Raw genomic sequence first — 21,432 nt, 5'->3', positions numbered from 1 at the left:
GAAATGAGGTGCTCAAAACTGACAGACGAGGCAAGCGTGGCCCTTTCAGAATACTGAATGTAAATTGTAGGAGCGTTATAAACAAGCGTACAGAGTTAGAGGGAATTCTTTTGACGTATAACCCAGATATCGTTGTCTTGACGGAGTCATGGTTAAATGAAGAATTATATGATAGCGAGTTCATTCCACTTGGGTATAGCGCATTCAGAAAGGACAGGGGTAGCAGGGGTGGAGGTGTGGCCATCCTTTTCAAGGATAACATTAAGCTCTTAAAAATGCCTGATATCTTAGACGTCGAATGCATTTTCTGCAAGGCCTATCATAAAAATGTTCGATATGTCATAGCTGCTCTTTACAGACCTCCTAATTCTGGTGTTGAAGTTTTGGATTCCTTGAAGCTATACATGAGTGAGCGTGTGAAACCCGGTGACCGCATTATTCTCTTCCGGTTATTCAATGCGCCAAAGACATGAACTAACATTAACACCTTTTCGTTCTCACAGTCACTCTTTCAAGTATTCATTTTTTCCACGAACCGTCAGAGACTGGAATAACCTCAGCAGCTGCATTGTTCAAGCAGGCTCTTTGTCAGCATTTGCATCCCTTCTTGATGGCTGAATCATAATTGGTTATTTTTATCGTGACTGTCTATATGATATTTGCGTTGATTGTTCCTCTGTCTCATTTTCACATTTGATAAAAGCTTTGTTCAATTTCTTGTTTTTCTAGTGTCCTTTCCTGAGTGGGACCTATGCATGTACATATATTTTGTTTGCCATTATGTTGTATTTTCTTTCATGTATTGTATCCCACTCTGCTAAAGCCCCGGCGGTGGCTGCAGTACCAATAATTAAAAAATAAAAATAAAAAATATCGCTGGACTTCACGAAGGCGGCAGTATAGTGACATGACAGCTGACGTCACTGGACTGCGGGAATTGGCCACTAGGACCAGCATAAAGACAGTTCACGCCCCTGGAACCATCACTTGGCCGCGGCGTCAGCGACGAAGCACGGAGCTTCAAATTTATACATTTCGCCTTTTTGCAGGTTGGAAATTGTTATTTCTACCACAGCTACTTTACTATTAAATTTGCTGCTGCTGTCGCTGCAGCAAATGTCGTTTTGTTTTCTTAACTGTCTGTTGTCATGAGCGCCGACGTTACGAAAGAGCTCAAAGATGTACGCCAGGAACTAAGCGAAATGCGAACATCAATTGAACGAGATTTCCGGAAGGAAAACCGTGATGTTAAAAATTCCATATATTTTCTGAGCAAGCGCTTTGACGACATCATGACCGAACTGAGCGCCATAAAGAAAGAAAATAAAAAAGTAAAAAAATAAAAATTAAAAAACAAAGAAACAAATAAATTTTCCGACTAGTTTCCTTGTTTGGTTGTGGATCCCACCTCACAGCCCTGGCCTTTCAACCAAATTTCTTGCACGCTATGATGGCCCCTACCGCGTCATCGACCGTGCCTCCGCTGTCAACTACGTTGTCGAGCCTGTGACATCGCGGGCGTGACACGGTTCATGTCAGCCGACTTAAACCATACTGTGACCCCCTGATCCCACCTACGCCGTAAGTCACCAGGATGGCTCTTCTCTCCCGGGGGCATTGTAGTGAAGACGAGAACGAAGAAGCGTTCTTGCGTCTGTCGCTGTGCGCGCGATCAGCGTTCGTGGACTACCTCGATTGTGTGACACGTCATTGTCGTCTAATAAATCGACATACTACACATGTGTAGTATACATCAATTTGTAGCAAGTAGTGCATTCAGAGAAGAAAATGTGATACCAACATGAATGGTCTTATCTTGTACATTATCTTACTTGAGGAATATCACTTAACAGCAAAGGAAGTAACAAGTCAGATAATTAACAGGAGGGTCTTAATGTATTTTATACAGCTTGACTCAATAACAGTAATATGTGAAAACGACAAATCTCACGAAAATTAAAACTTAAATTGTAATCATTTCTGGAGTTTTCAGGGGCCAGAACCACGATGTGATTATGAGATACGCCATAGCGGGGCATTTTGGAATAATATTGACCACTTGGGGCTCTTTAATACGGCCCCAATGCATGGTACGGGTGTAATTGCGCTTCGCCTCACCTAAATGCGGCCGCCGCGGCTGGGATTTGATCCCGCGCCCTAGGGCTTAGCAGCTCGGGCCCGCGCCCTGGGGAGCGGGATCAAAGCGCCCTAGGGAGCGGCATGCTCGGGCCCAGCAATATCCAAATATTTGAACCATTAAAAAACGTTTCCATGTAATATGCCACATGTTCCAGCAAGAAGTAGAAACGTTATCCTGCTACTCAGTGACCGACGTTACAGCTAAGCACTGAAGTGCAGAGAATGGCCAAATAAGTATGCAATTCAAACTAAAATAAGGAGAATTTGTTTCTAGCAGCAGCTGCTAATGCATGGATGGCGGTACGAACACAAGTTAACAAAACACATACATACGTTACATTTGCTACATGACATTATTAGGACAGGTACATAGATCAACGATTTGTCAACAAGGTTTCCGAAAAGTTCCACGTTGCAAAGCCCTAGAGAAATTTTGGCATCATCAACATGGTATTTACTACCAGTGCATTTGGCGAACTTCACAAGCCACGGACTTCACCACTTGAAATGAGCACGATTTTAAAATTATGAAAGGCCCCTTGGGCGAACACAACCAGCTCCGCTTTGCTGTCAGTACCATATTCTATTTATCATAAGTGAAATAAAAACGTTGCAGTGGCTTAGCTCGGCTATGCCAGGATATACGTAGCGTTAGCAAACGTTCAGCTGATTATTCTTAGCTTTCCTGGTTGTCTCCTACGCTCAACCGCTAATTGCCCGGCAACTACTTCGGGATCCGATGAGTCAAGCTTCTCCGTTCTTCTGCGCTGTTGAGCAGCATTTGCGCTCTCCTTCTCCATGGCTATACCACACTGGCAAACGCCAGTCAGAAGCGCAGCGGCTCCAGCGCAGTGTCAGACGGCGACTGCACAGCGAGCGCGCGCCGGCGCCAGTGCGTCTACCACGGCTACGACGCCACTCCTCTGGAATTCGCAGACCGGCGGCGGTGAGTCGCGAGAGGTGCCGGATCCGGTGGCTCCGGTGCGCAAGCCGTGTGACATCACTGATCCTTGCGCATGCGCAGCACGGCTCTTGATGTGCCGCGCGAAACGGGCTTGGCTAGGCCAGTGTAGCTAACGCTACAAAATATCATGATGCTAACAACGATTGCTTGCGACTTGGCATCAGATCTCACTAGAAGAGAATCACCAGGCTGCGAGGTGAGCAACAAGTTGCTGAATAAGTTTTCGTGACGTGGTGGATATACTGCAGACTCTTTGGTTGAATACACTAATACGCGATGGCAAAACAAGAAATATCAGATATCAGAAATATCAACTGGACACTAATACTGTCAGAAAGTTGACGTAAATGTCGTATTTTGACAATGCGTATATGTTATAGGGAAAAAAATTGAGCGGTAGATCCTCACTTCAGCACCTCACTGCGAGCGGTACATCCTCACTACCTCACTACAAGTAAAATACGAGATACAAAATACAAAGCAGCATAGGATCCATCTATTAGAACAATTAAATAGTCAATGCCACAGTACTTTCCAGTTCTCATTTTGTTGCTTTAAATGAAGATCCTGTACCTCTAAACCCCCGGAAAAAATACTGCCAAGCCTCACAGAGCGTTAAACGATGTAATATCATAGCTTTTCTGTCACTACTTTTGGTTTCGTTTCTACTGTGCTGTGACGTCATGACACAATACGTGGCCACGTCAAAGCAGGGTAATGTGACATTTTGACATTCGCTCCGACTCGCTCTGCTATCCGTTCTTGGGCTGCAGCGCACATAAAAACGAAACACGAGAAAGAATACAAGACAAGCGCTGGTCTAACAACTGAAAGTTTTTATTGGAAGAAAAAGATTACATAGACAGAGATTATGAGAGTCATGGGGATGACGTTGAAAAATCATTACATATTCGCGAGCAATCACTGAACCGATATCTTTGTTTGATAGGCAAACTGAGGACTGACTTATACACATGTTCTTCTTCTTGACTATGTTATATGCCTCAGTCATTTCACGTGTGCGCTGATCGGGGTGTTTCATGATGACTGCAGAGGTGTCCTCAATCACCATTGTTAAGACATTGTCCTGCGAACGTCCTCTTGCAATCCGAAACCCGGTATACTAATACGTCCGCGGGTGATATTGTGCGGCCGTCCATAGGATTTTCATTTTCGGGCAAAAATATTAAGAATAAATTTATTAAAACTTCTCCATATATCACTGGTTTTTGCAGGGCCAAGCGCGACGCCTCAGGTGACAGGCTTGTCTGAGGCTGCTGCCACCTAAGCAGCGCAACCTGCATCAGAATGTCACGTAAGTCTCGGTACAGAGTCGCTAGAGCTGACACTATTGCTGTGAATGGGCCACAGATATGGGCCCCAGATATGGGCCCAAGGTATGGGCCCAAGCCCGGAGCGATTATGAAGTTCATGGCAGTGGACCCGGCCCAGCCCGACACTACCAATAACATACCCGCAAGACCCGGCGCGACTGGCAAAGCAGCCTGAGGCCCGAAACCCAGCCCAAGAAGGTCGACTTGCACACCCGCAATAACTTAGAGATTTTACTATGCGACAAACAGAAGTTCATTTTGGTTTCAAGTAAAGGTTTCACAGCACCTGTCACAACTTATTGTTTGAAAGCTTTCTGCCATGACTAAGGAGTGGATACTCATTCGGCGGCCGGTAGTGTCGCGGAAAATTTGCTGGTTACGATGCCAGAAGCCAAGACGTCCTTTTTTTTTTTTTTTTGCGAATAACGCCCGCTGCTTCTATATCGGACTATCTGCTCTATTCGAAGTGTTCTTCTTCTTTCTAGAGTTTTACGTGCCAAAACCAGTTTTGATTATGAGGCACGTACGCTGTAGTGGAGGGCTCCGGATTAATTTTGACCACCTGGGGTTCTTTAAAGTGCACTACAACGCAAGCACACGAGTGTTATTGCATTTCGCCTCCACCGAAATTCGGCCGCCGCGACCGGTATTCGATCCCGCGAACTCGTGCTCAGCAACGCCACGCATTCGCTGACTGAGCCACCGCGGCGGGTGTATTAGAAGTGTCTCCTACGTGGCTTCGGTGTTACTCAAGTTTTCAAACCCAAATTTTCCTTCTAAGGGAAAATTAGGAATCTATAAGCTCTTTTTTTGGTCGTGCCATGCGGGCTGCTGGTTGATAAAGCGTAAATTATTGCTAGCTAAAGTTCAAGGTTACGAAAAATGGGGTCGCCAATGAACGAAATGGGGAAACGGGATTCTTGAGGTGAGAGAGAAGCGACTCAGGGACCTTAAAGAAATTGTCTTAAACAGCTAGCTCACATTGGCGTTCATATTTTCGTATGGTATCTTGAAGAGTCGAGCGCGACTCGGTCGCATGTAACGCAACGTAACGCGCCATCGCGTCCCTTGTAACGTCATCGCTGGCGTCGCATAGAGGGAAAAGAGGGATGGTTTCAATATCAGGAGGAGAGAGCAAGAGATCTATCACGCGGAATTGTGCGCCATCTGCCGCATGCAGCGTATTAATGTGTAGCTGGCATGTTTGCGGCAGCGTTGCCAACAGGTCGAATACGTTTTCTTACTGTCTTCAAAGAGTGTCTTCAAAGAGAGAACTAACACGCCGGGCCTCCGCGTGGCGCCGAGGCGTTACTGTAGTAATTGAATTTATCAAAGTAAAATGCGGAAGAAAATTCGTAAAGTCTGATTTATACACAACCGACAGACATTAATAGCGTCGGATTATAATTTGAATATACGAGAAAACATAATTCTGTTACGCGGAAACTCAGGCACAAACCCCTTTACTCTTGCTTCCGGGGGTATTAACCACTGATGAGTCACTGCTCGTAACCTTACGGGGCAATGAGCCTTTGCTCTGCCCTGCACTACCACCGGGATCGGCCAACCATTGTGTTTTATCGGGCCCCGTGTCGCAGAAAATCCGGCGTCGGTGTCGGAGTCAACGGCGCCCGATAACACTATCGCGTTCCACTCTTAAAAGCGAAGCTTAGGCGTCTTCCAAGTTTTAAAGTTCGTGTGACAGTAAAGAAATGACACCACTTTGCGGTGCCTCGATGAACTGGCGTGAGATAAACGCACTCTCCTTCGACATACAGCAGCGGCAGTTGACTTGATTCACTCGACCCTCGCACATTTTGCTGCTGTTGCTACGATATGCATCTGCAGGCGGCAACAAGTAGTGCAGCGCGTGAACGCGACGTCATCCTGTTCCCGTATTCCGGCACTAACGCAGGCCCGCCATTCGCCCGGACCATCGGTTGGACGAACTTTCCTGTGAGCAGCCCATCTTCATCATCTCAACTACCGGTTCGTACTAACTAGCGACCCTAATCTTATAAAATTCTGCGCCAGCGCCTGTGGTGTGCCAAGTTGCAACCACTGTGTCGCAAGCTACACCGGAAAGTATAGTAGTGACGCCTTCGTTCCGATGCAACGGTCTCGACTGTCTGTGTCCGTAGTTCTGGTTTTCCTGTGGTGTCAAGACTTTGGGACTGTCATCCAGCAATAACTTTTGTACGGTTTTGAGGTTGGTACGTTTCCCTTTGACTTTTGTTTTTAAAAAAACACGTTGTCACACTTGGCGACGAATTGGTCAGCATTGCCCTCGGTCATTCTGTTGTCAATGGCCCTGTCACACCTCAAAAGTAGTAATTTCCAGTTATTTGCTGCCATTTGCCGCGCTTGTTGGCGCGCCTCGATCACTTTCAACTCGCCTTTTATGGGTTTTCGTTCTGAAGTCTCTTTACCTATATATTCATAGGAATCAATAAGCTTCAAGTAAGCATACTTTTTGTCGTGTATTCTCACTGTTGTGGTCATAGTTATTTTATTCTAAGTATAATTGTTCCTAATGCCTCTTTCACAAGTGTCACGAAACTCGGCGGCGGCACGTCCCACCAATCGTTGTGCCCCTTTGTCTCGTGACCTAGAGATCGCGCTAGTGCCTTGTGGACTCGCTATGGGACGGACGCTCGTTTAACCACATCTTTCAGGATTCTGACGATGCCGTGCAGTGTGCCACCGCTATGAACGCTGTGTCTCAAACGCTAGTCCATGACGATGGGGTGGACTTGGCGCAGCAAACGCACTACTTGGCCATCGCGCCTGGCGAAAACAAAACGCCGGTGTCCTTGCTCTTTGACGAGCATGCCGAAGACGCTCAATATGGTTAATAATGATAATATATAAATTCACTATAGCAATATCCACTACAACAGACCCACCATAGTCACAGCTTCGCTGGCTTCCATCTTCGCAGTAGTGGAAGGGCTCTGAATTTTTTTTTTTTTTTTTTTTTGTGCCAGTGTTGTCTCGCGCAGTTCTCCATTCTTTAAGAAATTGGCCTAATGCACTGACAATACTTTTCTCGTGCTTTAGGTGCTGCTATCAAATGCTCGTTTCCTTGCTTGAACTGTGCTATTAAAGAAATTTTGACGTCTTGCTGTTTTTCGTTTCAGCCGGTGAAGTAGGAATAAACCCTATGGCAGCCCACTTGAAGAGTGCAAACTGCCTACTGCTGAGCAAGTTGTGGCATTGCGTAAGCATGTCAGGTAAGTCAGTTAACATTAAATGTGAAGATCTACCACTTTCATCCTAAAGCATGTAGCTTCGAAGGCAGTGGGGAAAGCACGAAATCTAATCTTGAGAGCCGCCGGGGGCTAGAGCGCGTGCTAAGCTGCATTCTTGCGCTTTTTTTTTTTTAACCGAAGCAAGCGGCTTCTGTCGAGACATGACGTTGCGCATGCGCGTCCTTTCATGCTTTCATGTTTCTCGTTGGTTTTTTTCTATGTTTCACGTTAGGATACATCCAGTATACACAGTGAACAGCTAGATACATATTTTGCTTGCGTAAGTGGTTATTATAATGTGTGTTGCTGTGCATCATACTCGAGTTGGTGCAGCCAGAGCAGATCGATTTGTTCATGTCTGCTGCAACAAGGCCGAATCGGCTATCATGTCGTTGACGCACTCTTTCACAACAAAAAGAAACAAAACGGCATTACATTCGGTGTTTGACAATGACAAGGGTTTCTCGGTAATTCACCAATGATGCAATTACGCTCCTTTAGCAATCCACTTAAGTGACTGGGGCAATTCGCCCATCTTGCAGCATTTCCCAATTACGAAAATGTCGCAGTCAAAAGTGCGATCTACAAACTAACAGAAGTGTTAACTAACCCAAGCAGGGAAGGGCAACTCTTCGACGAACAGTTAGCTCAGCAAACTGCTTTTCAAGACGCCTTCAACTTTCGTTCGCTAAAAGGCACGAATGGCCCTTGTCGTAATGTTTGCTTTGTCGCTCAAAGCTGTTCTTTCTTGACGCTTCTTCGAGAGACTGCTTAATTACAGCGCTAGGCAGATGCCTAACAACCACTTAAAATTGGCAGCGGGAGTTACGGCGTCGTTTAGATGCCGTGGTTCTGCATACGTCAAAAAGCATTCTCGCCGTGTAAGTAGAATATACACGCTTCTTCTTTGATTGTGCTTCATCTACTAAAAGTAGTGAATGATGTGTGGATGGGGTTCTGCGCAAACGTGATCGAAAGTACACGTACAGTAGCTCACTTCGATGCTAATCAGTGCCAAAGCGACCTAGGGCTTGCCTTGCGGACCAAAGATACAGTGCCTGATTGTGTTCAATAGGCTGCAGAACAAAGGTTAGAGTAGGACGTACGTAAAGCGCACAAGAATTTGTTTTTAGAAACGCCGAAGTAAACAAAAAAATCATGAGGCAGATAGCTGAAGAGGTTAGTCTGTACATTACAAGTACAGAAACTATCGCAACTCGGGCCATTTTGTTAGCGTTTTGGTCAAATCTCCGATTGCTACTCATGGTACATGGGTTGGATGCGAATTCATTTCTTTTTTTTTTTGTTCTTTTGCTTATTTTTCATCGGCGGCAGTCTGCCTGACGTAGCGAAAACTTGCATCTGGCAAAGGAAAGCGGCAGTAATCAGTGCATCATCACTGCTTGCGGACTGCCACACTCATCGCGGTTCTTACATGCGCTACAGATCACATCTAAAAAAACGTAATACGCGTATTGTAGAAACAGTGCAATAAACGTATTTCTATGCACGACCAAATGGCGCATTGGGTCTGACTGCCGCGCGGCCGTGATGATTCGTTGATTGCTGTCATTTGCCAGTATCAGACCTAAGTGATGAAAATGTTTTCCCCAGCTTACAGACATTGCTGAAAAAAAAGAGGCCGTGAAAACAAATCAGCCGAGGGAGGAAATAAGTAACGAAAAGAAATCACACCCTGGACCACCACGTGGCATATAGAGGCGTTACGTCAACCCACCAATGACGCTTGAAAATGTTATAGTCCAGTTGTCATATTATTCACTGCCTCAAACTACATTGGGCCTTTGCCGCATTATGTTATTTTATATTTCAGCGTTTCGAAGGGCTGATTCCTTGTGTGCAATACGTAGATTCTACTCTAACATGTTGTCCTATTAAGTATTGAACGCCTAGAGCCGCTTCTATAAAATCGCCTCTTCCGTTAGAATTGCGAGCCCTCCACCACGCTAGCAGTGACTGCCGTCGAAAACGTGCTACGGCACGTACTCCTCCCGCTGTCTTGTGCAGACCCCTAGCTAACACATGTGATGAAGGGAAGAAATGCGTGTATGACAAGCAGCTCTATCGTATTTTAACCGCTGTATTCTGAAGGTAGTGCAAGGCTTCGCGGAATGCGATTGCGGAAGAGCGTTCTCCTTATGGATCCGCCATTCTGCCGTTTCCTTAAGGCAAGAAACTGAACTGTTCGTGTGCACGTCCGACGTAGCTTTAGACACTTCCTCAAACAAGCAGCTTTTATCTAAATCGCTGAAGCAGCGAAAGAAACATTTTTTTGGTGGGGTCTGTTGGCTGGCTTAGGTTTGCTTGTTGGAAGGGGTAGGGTGTTCAGCGAGGGGGGCCAGTGGGTGACGCTGCTCTTGTAGGCGTCACAATGTGGCGCCACTTCATCATGGGTTGTGTAAAATCCACTTGTAAGCAATAATAAAGTAATAATGCCGGAGAACTGTGAATCGCTGTGAATCCTTTATCTGATGGATCGCAAACTTCAACAGTGTTTAGAATAGTGGGCACAGGTGCGCTAGGCAGTGTTGCGAAAACACAGCTCATACGCATCTTAGCCTAACCACTCTGGCATGAGTGCACAAGTTTTGCGACGCGGAGTGGTGGTTCGCGCTCGGGCGCGTCGCGGGCTTCAATTTACGTGTTGCACTTACTCTGTGCATGGTGTTTAGAGCCTCCGTCATGGCGTTCAAAGAAATCGTTCAGTGGCCAAAAAAAAATGAGTCACTTGAGTATCCCTACGGCATTTGATTGCGAAAGCATTAGGACTTGTCTAGGTTATCAACTAAAATAAAACTCCACCGTAATCCTCCTTAATCCACTTTGCTCTAATTTGTACCACCCTTGATCTACCTTAATTCACTTTAATCCACTTTTGGGAGGGGGCAAGGCCTGATGGCGGTGGCTGTTCACCATGGTATTTCGCAGTGCGAGCCGCAACAGGTTCAGTGCCGTGAACATGACGTCATCACTTGGTCACGTGGGTGTTGGTGTCATAGGATGATAACAACGGACGCCGGATTTTCCGCTTCATCGGGCACATAATGCTTTCGCATTAAAACAGCACAGGAAGGAAAACGTTCAAGGCGTGATGCCAGACTCTTGCTGCATTTTTGGCTCTTGAGTTCAAGCACTATCTCCCAAAGAATTATTCTGCCCTCAAATATGCATTTTTTTCTTTTTTGTTCAGCATCACAACGCTCCATCGTTCTAGACCTGCACTGGGTCAAGAAGGAGGAGGTTGCGCTGAAGAACATTGCCCAGCGTCGATTAGGGCACCCCACCTTAGGGTACCTATAGGACGTTCAGAAGCTGTGTAAGCAAGAAACGTGTATGCACGACACCACGGCTGGCGCGTCTTCCCACCAGTGATGAATCGATAACAGTATCACCCGGAGAAAAGCGACGACCGCCAAAGAACAACAGTGTACATGTGATAATATGGTGCACTGACGTCATCATGACCGCCATATTCGGATACTGGCACGGTGAGAAGCTGCGTAGTGGCGCCACTTGAGAAATATCTATAGCTGCCGAGTTAGAGATGTGCCGGCGAGCGCATCGAGCGTACATGCGGCACGGCTGCGCCCCATGCGTGGTTAAGTGTAAACCGAGTGTAAACCGGTTTACACTTAACCGAACTCTCAGTGTAAACCGAAATCTGTGCACCAGTGTGCGACATGTGCAATTTCTCGCCCGACCACACGCGTGCGGCAGGCGCTGTGGCTTGCGGCTTAAGTGTAAATCGGCCTTAAATGGACGTGGCCTTTTCGCGGATACGTTTTCTTGTTAGCGATAACGATCAAATTGGTGCCTTCTCCTAGCCGTTATTGCCAATAACGCAGCGTGCTCGCGCCCAACAAACGTGTCCGCTAAATGCCGAGGTGGTCGAAATCAAACCGGTGTCTATATCATCGACTTCGTATTACCCCGAGACTTTAATATGAGCCGTGAGCAGTGATTAAGAGACGCCTGATACAAGCACACACAGACGAACGCGTCTTTTGCATCAGCTCATGCCCATGATTCATCGCCGAAGGTCAGAAGCTCATATTTTCCAACAGGATAGCCTATCATACAGCAAAACACGTTGCTTTGCACCGTAATACATGAATCAAAGCAAAGCACATTGCACAGACGGAAGACAGGAAGGGCCTCTATATATAGATTGACCACCTAATTTCCCATTCTCGTTTGCAGCGAAACGCGCCGATTCCTCGAGGGTGCCAGTTTTGGAAGCCCTATCGGTACTCCAGGACCGAATCATGAAGGCAGATGCCGGGAAGTCTCCCCGCTTCCAGGCCGACCAGTACGCCCTCAACAATAGGCTTCAAAGGAAGGACAGCAATTTCGTGCTGGACTTCTGCCAGCCAACCTTTCTGCAAGGGTGCCACCAGAAAATGCAGTTTCTCGACGTCGGCTGCGGCACCGGCGATTTCACTCGCGAATGCTTGCTACCCCGCTGCCTGCCCTGTCGAAGGATCGTGGCCACGGACTGGTCGCTGGACATGATAAAGTACGCGAAGCGGCACTGGGACCACGTGAAGATCGACTATCAGCAGCTCGATATATCCGCGGACGTGACCAACTTTCTGATTATCAACGGCCCGTTCCACAGGATCTACTCCTTCTATTGCCTGCACTGGGTCAAGAAGCAGGACATCGCGCTGAAGAACATTGCCAGGCTCTTGACGCCCGAAGGAGAGTGCCTGCTGCTCTTTCCGGCGTCCAACCCAGCCACCGCGGGCTGGCAATTGCTGGCCAAGATGGACCGATGGGCAAAGTATTCGGAGGTTAGCCTTTGCACTTCGTTTTACAGACATTTCATTGAGAATTTCAAGGCAATATACCACAAAACTGCAAGATAGTGGAGATCAGGGCTAGTTAGTACATATTCGTTGTCTAGGCACCGGCGGTGTCTGTGTTTTGTGGCCCTTTGTTCACACTCTTCTACAATTAATCTATACCACAAACCTGTTAGGCCATTAGCGAGACCTAGTAAAGGCACACGGCCAATGCACACTGGAAACGTATGGCACATTGATCCGTATTTTAGCGTTAATGAATGTAGGGGTCGGAAATGCAAGCACTCTTAACACAAACCACATCAGTTAACACTCAAACAACTGCAAATATGTGAAAGTCACAGCCAAGCAATATTTCAAGTGGAAGGCAAACAGTATAACAGATACGCAAAGAAAAATGCGTGTTGTTAGACTTAAGTGCCCCGATATAAACGTTTCACTAAAAAGACAGTTTTTAGTTGTTCTGGCTCAGAAATGTTATATAATTGTAAGGTTTTTGGATTGAACGTTCTGACTACATACAGATGGTTTCGTACACTCCAACGCAAACGTTAACGTATGTAATCAGGAAACTTTCTGGGACAATTCGAAGAAGTTCGAACAAACACACTGTACGTCACCAGACATACAAATACAAAGCTGCCCCAAAAGCTTACTGAAAAAATGAAAATTGGGACAAGGGGGGGGGGGGGGGGGGGCTCAAGGGTAGTTCCCATCCATTTGACATATCGTCACTGTAGTATGGCAATGTGTAGAAAATACAAGGCTGTCTATAAGAAATACACATTTTTTGCATTTTGAAGACACTTCAGCTTTGGTATTGCCTGTGTTTGTAGTTGGATTTTATACACGTTTGCATTTTGTATTTAGTAGACACTTTTTAAACTCCATGGGGCACACTGTGAAATGTATGTGAGTGATGCAGCCCAGTCAGGCAAACTGATGCCTTTAGCTACATCTCCTGAGACAGCGGAATGTACGAATACTGTGCGTCTCAAATAACCGAAAAATTACAACCACGTATCAAGCACGTGTCAAATAAACATTCCATGGCATCACATGAGTATGTAGGTAAAGAACAGTTATTGAAGGCCGTGACATCTTTCAAGTATGGGTAATAAGGTTAGTTGATGCATGTTCCTCACCTTAGAGAATTTTGAACGCATTTTCGGAATATATAAAAGAAATATTGCTGAAAATTGAAATTCTAAGCCAGACCTCATTTTTTCAACATAATCCGAAATGGTCGAGGTAGGGATAGTTGGACGTCGATTGGCCCTGTATAAACTTTCTCACTATTCTTGGGACTTTCAGTTGTCTCTCTGAATTGCCGGACGTCCAAGTGCGTTTTCGGGTTAGATCATCAGTCGATGCCTCGTGGTGCATGCGCAGGAACTCTTAGCGTACATCGCTCCATGCGAGGACATGGTGGAAAAACAAGAGCAGATCGATTACATGCGCTCTCTGCTGAACGACGCGGGACTCACGCCCAGCATCTTCGCCCTTCCGAGGATGGCGACCTTTGATGGATGGACCGAGGAGGACATAATCGGTGAGCGATACTTGGTTCTGATGACAGTGTTGGATGATGGTGTAATAAGGTTTAATCTTCGAGGAAGCTTTAGCTTGAGACCTGTATTGTGCATATGCTTGAAAACGGAGAAACGGCTTTCCTTAGCAACCACTGCATTGATAAAGAAGTTTGTAACAATAAATAGAAAGACTTAAAAAAGATATTCACTTAGGAAGCTGATCTTTCTTATTTACGGCGTCAATTTGTTTACAAAAAGATGTTGGAGAACACAAAATTTCAAAAAAACTGAGGGATCAAGTCGACAAGCAGTTTTTTATGGCTCAGTTAGACATCACAATTCTGTAAATTGCTCATAATAATGCATCTAAAGCATGCAAATGTATAATACACTACTTTGAAATATACCATTAGTTTGCGAGGAGCACTTTTGCAAAACCCTCGTAAACATTACAACAATTTCATGTAATTTGTTATTTCATATGTTAGATTTCCCGCTTTAGATGCTCGAAGAGATTCAGTTGAAAGAACTGCGATATCTGTTTTGGGAAACGTATAAACGTTGGTAATACCCTAATACAGATACGGATACGAAGAACTTTATGAGAAATGGTTACGGATACGAAGAACTCTGAGAAAACCTTATGTGTTTCCTTCCGCGGCTTCGTAATACAAGGCGGGTGGATGAAAATTTCTCCCTTTCACGAATCTTGTCCCACCTTGTGGGCATCCGCGGAACTAATTTTCCATAATGTGAATACACATGGAAGTTACAGGCAGCAGCAGTATGAGACGCGCTTTGACCTCCCCACCATCCATTGGCCAGAAGGACGTGCAAAAGTTGGGTGCAGGAAGCGAGCCCTTTGCAAAGTAGCCTTTCGCTGAGCTGTTCTTTTTTTCTTTTATTGCGATAGCAATTATATGGACACTCAAAAGCAGATTTCTGCCGTCGGCGTCGCCGTCGCCGTCGCCGTGAGGTTCCGTATGACGTCATTTGGAGATGAAATCGTCGCCGCGCGCCGAACGCTGTATGTGCGAGTGAAAGGGCGCGAGGGGCGCGTCTTTCACGGGGAGTGAACGCACGGCGGAGAACAAACGCGCGTTCTGCGCCGTGCTCGCTTAAGGGCTGCAGAAGTAGGCGTCTCTTTTCTCCTTTACAATCACCATATATGTAGAGCAAACGCGCCTTCTTCAGACGTGCGAGAGGCCGTGGGGGAGGGGGAGGGAAGGGAGGTGACGTTTAGCTGCGGCACCAAGTGCCTATTTATATCAGAGGCTCCAGCAACAGTCACCAACGCCGCACGCATTTTGAGCTAACGCGGGCAAAACGCCGATGGCGTCGACAACAGTTCTGCGTGTTGTTGCTACCAAAGCCGCTCACCTTACTTCGTATGACATTGCTGTGTTGCTATCGCATTCATTGCTTCGCCCTTAGGGCGAAACTGTGACATTTTTTTTTATTTGTCTTCTTTTTTGTCACCCTTTTCTAACTTTATACAGTACGCAATAAGCAATTCAGGATTGTAGCGTTCGCACCACCACTTTTGTTGCGTCTGTCATGCTGACACTCCGGTTATACCTCCGGTAATTGCTTGAACCAACAATCCCAAGAACAAGTTTCGCGGACTTTTCAACGTTTTTACTGCGGAAATTATGAATTATGCGGACTGTTCTCGCAGGACTTCACATGAGTATCGTTCCGATCAGACAGCTGGTTTCTGACGACGAGCTGGGTCAGCTGCGCGATGACGTCACAGCAGTCGTGCGAAAACTTCACGGCCCCGAGACGGACCCATCACGTTTCCGCATGTACATCATCAAAGCCTCCAAGTCGAACAGCTAGGACGTTGAGTGTTGTGAACCTAAATGGAGGACGCTTGCATCGCTGCCGTTGTGGAGATGTGCACACAGTTGACAAGCATTTTATGCTGATGCCTTTAATAGCACGGTTTTAATAAAGCATGCATTTATTGCGGCATTTTACCAAATTGCTTTCGCTTTCTCAGCCGTCCAACTTTTACCCTTAGAAAATTTCGAATCCTGCCCAGCATTGTGAATCGATCAGAGTTCATCCGTGGGCCTGTCACGCTTTCAACAGCTGTATTGAGCATTGTGTAATCGGCTCACGAAAATGGAATAGCACGCGTACATGCACGAAATTAGTCAAATTAAATAATCGCCAACCAAGATGGTTTATTACAACTAAGCCAACGTGCGCTTCGGAGTCACTCTGGCTGCTTCGTCGGGGAGGCAAACACACACCGCGTTGCGTATGTGTGTGTCCCAGCTACCTAAATATGTTTTGAAGCCTCAAACGGCCAATCGGCTCAGCCAGATTGCTAGTTAGAAGCATGCACTTGATTCGATTCAAGCATGTGTTGGGTTACATGCTTTACACTTCGGCACCACGTTTTCGTTACGTGACAACTTTTCGGAGCATCTGCACGCCTCTAGTTACTTGCTCACCACTACAAGATTGCGGTAACCCCATTGCGCTAATTTGCTCAGTAAGCACAGGCTCAACCTGATAGTCGTTGCACTACAAGAGTTCAAATGGTCAAAAACAAATTGAGATCAGTGATGTCAAACTGACGTCATATAGGAAGATTAAAACGGGGAGCTTGCCCTCTTTTCTCTCAGCTAATAATCACTAAGAAAAAATACGCTGACAGCGTTTTTAAGTAATCTACGAGACTATAGACTTATCGAGCGTTTCTCACTAGTATTTGATAAATTGGCGACGCCAGAGGACGAAAAAATAACAATCCGCCAGTGGGATGCCTGCGGCAGGTTTTGCCTTTTCCTCATTATTTTGTATATTTCAATAGCAACCAATCAACCACCGCAATTTCCTTATCATGTTCTTGGCTTCGTTGTGTGTTGTATTCACCGTGTATATATATATATATATATATATATATATATATATATATATACACGAAAGAAGAATGGGAACCAAGGGGCTCGATTTCGTTAATCATAACCGCATAAAGCCAACAGACAACGAAGCCAAGGAAAGCATCGGGCAAATTAAGTGTAGTTGAAATTGGAATGTAGAAAATAATGAAGAAAAGGGAAATGAAAGTGGACGAAAATATAACTTGTCGCCGGCGGGAGCCGAACCCGCAACCTCCGCATTACGCGTGCGTTGCACTACCAATTGTGCTACGGCGACGGCCATCAATTCGTCCACTAACGAATTCGCAATTAATTCGTCCAGTGGACTAATTGTTTGCCTCTACGGGCATACATGCCTCGTCCAGTGGACGAATTGATGGCCGTCGCCGTAGCACAATTGGTAGTGCAACGCACGCGTAATGCGGAGGTTGCGGGTTCGGCTCCCGCCGGCGACAAGTTATATTTTCGTCAACTTTCATTTCCCTTTTCTTCATTATTTTCTACATTCCAATTTCAACTACACTTAATTTCCCCGATGCTTTCCTTGGCTTCGTTGTCTGTTGGCTTTATGTGGTCATGATTATATATATATAGCAAGATGAGATGCACAACTTCGCGGTCATCTTAGGTTTATTATCTTATCCTAGGTAAGGGAAAATAAGCGTAAGATCATAAGATAACAGTGACGTTGTGCTTCTCATCGTGCTAAATACTTTTGGCCCATCGGTCACTGTATATACATATACAGGGTGTTCATTTTTAAGTTTTACGGAATTTTCAAAAATCGCCAATGACAGCTAGCATCATTCTTATCATTGAGCTGGGTTATCCGATGAGGCCGATATTAGTAGCGCAAGAAATCGAAACACATATTCAACTAATCAACAAAAATTCACTAATTAACTTAGTGAATTACTTTACGACACATATTGCGATTTACGAATTGTAGCCGGTGAGCTTGTCAGGCGTATCCACTTGGAATGAATTTCCAGAACGACACCAGTTTGGAGATATGCGCCAACAAACTCGCCGTAAAAATGCACTGTTATCCCACTTACTTTTTTACCAAAATGATGTTTTATACACTGAAGCACAAAAGTAACTGGAACGCACGTGTTTCATTATGACACGTACCGGAGCGATTGTCGCTCGCATGGCCCGGGCTACGTCCCACACTTTGGGAAATGTCTCGAAACTGGTGTCGTGCTGGAAATTCACTTCGAGTGGATGCGTCGTGAAACCTCACCGGCTTTAATTCGTAAATTGCAATATGTGTCGTAAAGTAATTAACTAAGAAGTTAATTAGTTAAATTTTGATCATTAGTTGAATATGTGTTTCGATTTCTCGTGCTACTAATGTCCGCCTCTTCGAATGATCCAGCTCAATGATCAGAATTATGCTACCTGCCACAGCTGTTTTTCAAAATTTTTGTAAAGCTTAATTTTGAACATGTGTGCGTGTGTGCGTGTGCGTGTTCAAATTTCAGCGCCGCTGGGAACCCACTCTTTTTTTTTTTTTTTTCTAATGGGTAGAGATGTTCCCTGGTCTGGTGCTCGGTTATCGTGGGGGTTCACATCTCGAACGAGGGTCCAACAGATATTTTAGGAGTTGTCTCTGGGCGCCTCTTGTCCAACCACGGACGGCCTAGTGGAAGAGCACCTGCCGCGGATGTGGGAGGCAAGTGCTGCCGCCGGGTACCTACCGGTAAAATAGGTACAAGCGCTCTCCCGGCCTGGTGCTCGGCCATTATGGGACCTCAACGCTTGGAAAGAGGTGTTTGTCCTCAACCCGATGACGTTACTACATGACGTTACTCGTACAATTCCAACGGTTATATTTAACAGAGCGTAAAGAAACTTTCGAACAAATTGATCTATTTCTATAAGTGCGGTAACGAAAGAGTTAAGTGAACATGCTCAAAAAGTAAATTTGCGCATCTTGTTGCATATGTTTCTTTGTCGCCATGATCCCATATGTCGCCATGATCGGCCTCGCAAGAAACCTGCAGGACGTAGAAGGCCTCCGCCACGCCTTCTACGCAGACGACATAACACTCTGGACCACAACAGGGTCCCTTATTGAAAAGGAAGAACAGCTGCAAACTGCAGCTGACCTCATCCGAGAATACGTCAGCCAACGGGGACTACAATGCTCGCCCGAGAAATCTGAACTCATACGAGTCTGGCGAGGCCGGGGTAACCACACAGTCCCCACAGACCTAACACGAAAACTCGAGGTACACCTCAACGGGAGCCTCATACCAGAGAAGTCATTGCTCAGGGTGCTGTGCATGTGGCTTCAGTCTAACCAGCGTGCTACACACACCCTTATCCTCCTCAAAACCAGTGTCAAAGCGACATCACGCATGATATCCCGTGTAACATCGAAGAATGGAGGCATGAAGGAAGGGGACACCCTCCGACTGGTCAAAAGCCTGGTGGTGAGCAGAATCGCATACAGCCTGCCCTACTACCATCTCACACAATCCGAGACGAAACAGACCAACACGCTCTTGAGGATGGCTTTCAAGACCGCTCTGAAGCTGTTTATAAGCAACACAGGCGACTTAATGCCAAGAAACGTTGAACTCGGTCGCCAGCAATCCGGTTCATTCATCCTTTCAGACTGCTGTATCTAACATAGTATAATGATTCACCACTCCTCTCTGTGACGCCATCAGGCATTGAGAGTATGTTAAATAAATAAATAAATAAATAAATAAATAAATAAATAATAATAAATAATAATAAATAAATAAATAAATAAATAAATAAATAAATAAATAAATAAATAAATAAATAAATAATTTTCTCAGAGTACACAATGGATACCATCGGAACGCAAATGCCGCAAGGAGCAGGAAAGAATCAGATGAACGATGAGATTATCGTAAATATAATTTTAAATTGAATTGGGGCCGTTTCACATACTGTGAATTGTGCGCGATTTCAGCTGCGTTGGCAGCAGAGACGGGTCCTGCCCGGCGGAAACATCGGCCCTGAATCGGAGTAATGGCGACGCGGCAGCTGGCTGTGACGTACGTGCTGACGTTGCAGCGCGAGCACGCATTCGCGGCTGGTAGAGTGGCCGTGGTGGTGTTGAGGAGCGCAAACAAATGGACACAGAACACCCAGACAGCGCTAGCGTGTTTTGGGTCCGTTCGTTAGCGCTCCTTAACAATGAATCTATATAGACTAGCCCAGCTATCTACTCTATTGTGATTACATTATAATATGGCGTGTCTGTCGTATGCAAAAGTGTCAGCAAGGCCAGCGTTCGGCTCCAAAGTTGCATCAGCGAATGCTCTAGCACTGCCGCCGAACACTGTTACGGCACCCGAACTCACAGGCCCAGCTCGAAGTCCCAATATATGAAACACATATTTCGAGACAGTGGCGTGGGGACGCGACCCGGATCTTTCCGTATCACAGAATCGCAGCTCGTGAAATAGACTTAGGGGAGAACTGACGCTCATTTTCTAAGTCGTGCTACATCCAACTTTACCGCACACTTTTCGCACGTAATTAGATGACGCCTAGCAATTACGAAAGTGGAGAAACAAAACAAATGTTGCAGTATCGCTCGAAAGGCGAAGCATCGATTGGGATAGCAAATTAGTAGAGAGCCATAAGACGTAGGAGTTGCAGTTTTATCGGCCGTATAAACTTGTAAACATTCGCTTACTAATTAACAAGCACGATGCCATGCCCGCAGAGGCAATTAAACATATATATATATATATATATATATATATATATATATATATATATATATATATAGTCCGCGTCGCGTGCGGCCTTTACGAAGGTGCGCCTAGGTGGCGCGCAGTAAGAAGCGCGAGAGAGGAGGCCTGGCTACATGTATATACGTTTCGGCGTTGGCAATACGGTGTGTCGCTGCATTTCTTCAATGATAATCATATTAATGTTGACGTTCATCGCGATACGAATCCTGCTGTAGTTTTTTAACAATAATATTAATACTTTTATTATTAAATACGTCACAAAAATATGAGAAATATGGAAGCACCTATTCGAACTGGGGATCCGAAATGTGATCTTCACATGCCGAGTGGGGGCCTTTTGAGGCCTGACCGCACGTGTCTACAACGCATTCGTTAAAACCTCGCCTATACAAAATGCTTTTAACGCAAACTGCAATTTATACGATCGCCGTTGTGTAGCGTGTGCCATGTGCGCGTTGACTTACGCCACGTTTCGTACGTCTGCACGAGCTTTGCCGGCACGACAGCGGTCATGTATATCCGCTTTAAATTTACGCGGCAGCTCTATGGAGCCGCATTAAAGTATTCTTAGGCCTTGGAACAGCGCTGCTGCTGTTCTGCGCGCAACGAAGGCGCGTTCACTCTACCTCCAGGACACTTACTTGAACCAGACGCTCTGGATGCTCGTTACTCGGTATGCTTGTGCTTGTTACCTATGTATACGTTGTGCGCGAGTTTGGATTATGAGTGTTTGCATGCATCGC

The 21,432-nt window shown here is 45.7% G+C and overlaps 2 protein-coding genes across 5 annotated transcripts in view; one reads left to right on the top strand and one right to left on the bottom strand.

The window, feature by feature from the left end:
* The window catches only part of LOC125940047 (uncharacterized), a 398,764-nt gene that overhangs the window by 154,317 nt on the left and 223,015 nt on the right, over positions 1-21,432 (bottom strand). The window lies entirely within an intron of this gene.
* Positions 4,342-21,432, top strand: part of LOC119464985 (uncharacterized) — a 121,533-nt gene continuing 104,442 nt past the window's right edge. For 3 of the 4 annotated variants that reach the window (XM_049655711.1, XM_049655712.1, XM_049655714.1), the window contains exons 1-4: positions 4,342-4,418; positions 7,578-7,670; positions 11,910-12,502; positions 13,907-14,066. In XM_049655711.1, the coding sequence (XP_049511668.1) occupies positions 4,412-4,418; positions 7,578-7,670; positions 11,910-12,502; positions 13,907-14,066 (853 nt within the window). In that variant the 5' untranslated portion in view covers positions 4,342-4,411. Of the gene's footprint in view, positions 4,419-6,265; positions 6,647-7,577; positions 7,671-11,909; positions 12,503-13,906; positions 14,067-21,432 lie in introns of those variants that run through there. The other variant, XM_049655713.1, reaches the window with a different exon arrangement.

This window comes from Dermacentor silvarum, chromosome 9, assembly GCF_013339745.2.
Source record: "Dermacentor silvarum isolate Dsil-2018 chromosome 9, BIME_Dsil_1.4, whole genome shotgun sequence".
Taxonomy (NCBI): Eukaryota; Metazoa; Arthropoda; class Arachnida; order Ixodida; family Ixodidae; genus Dermacentor; species Dermacentor silvarum.
The sequence above is the reverse complement of the archived record's forward strand: the minus strand, read 5'-3'. Positions and strand labels throughout refer to the sequence as shown.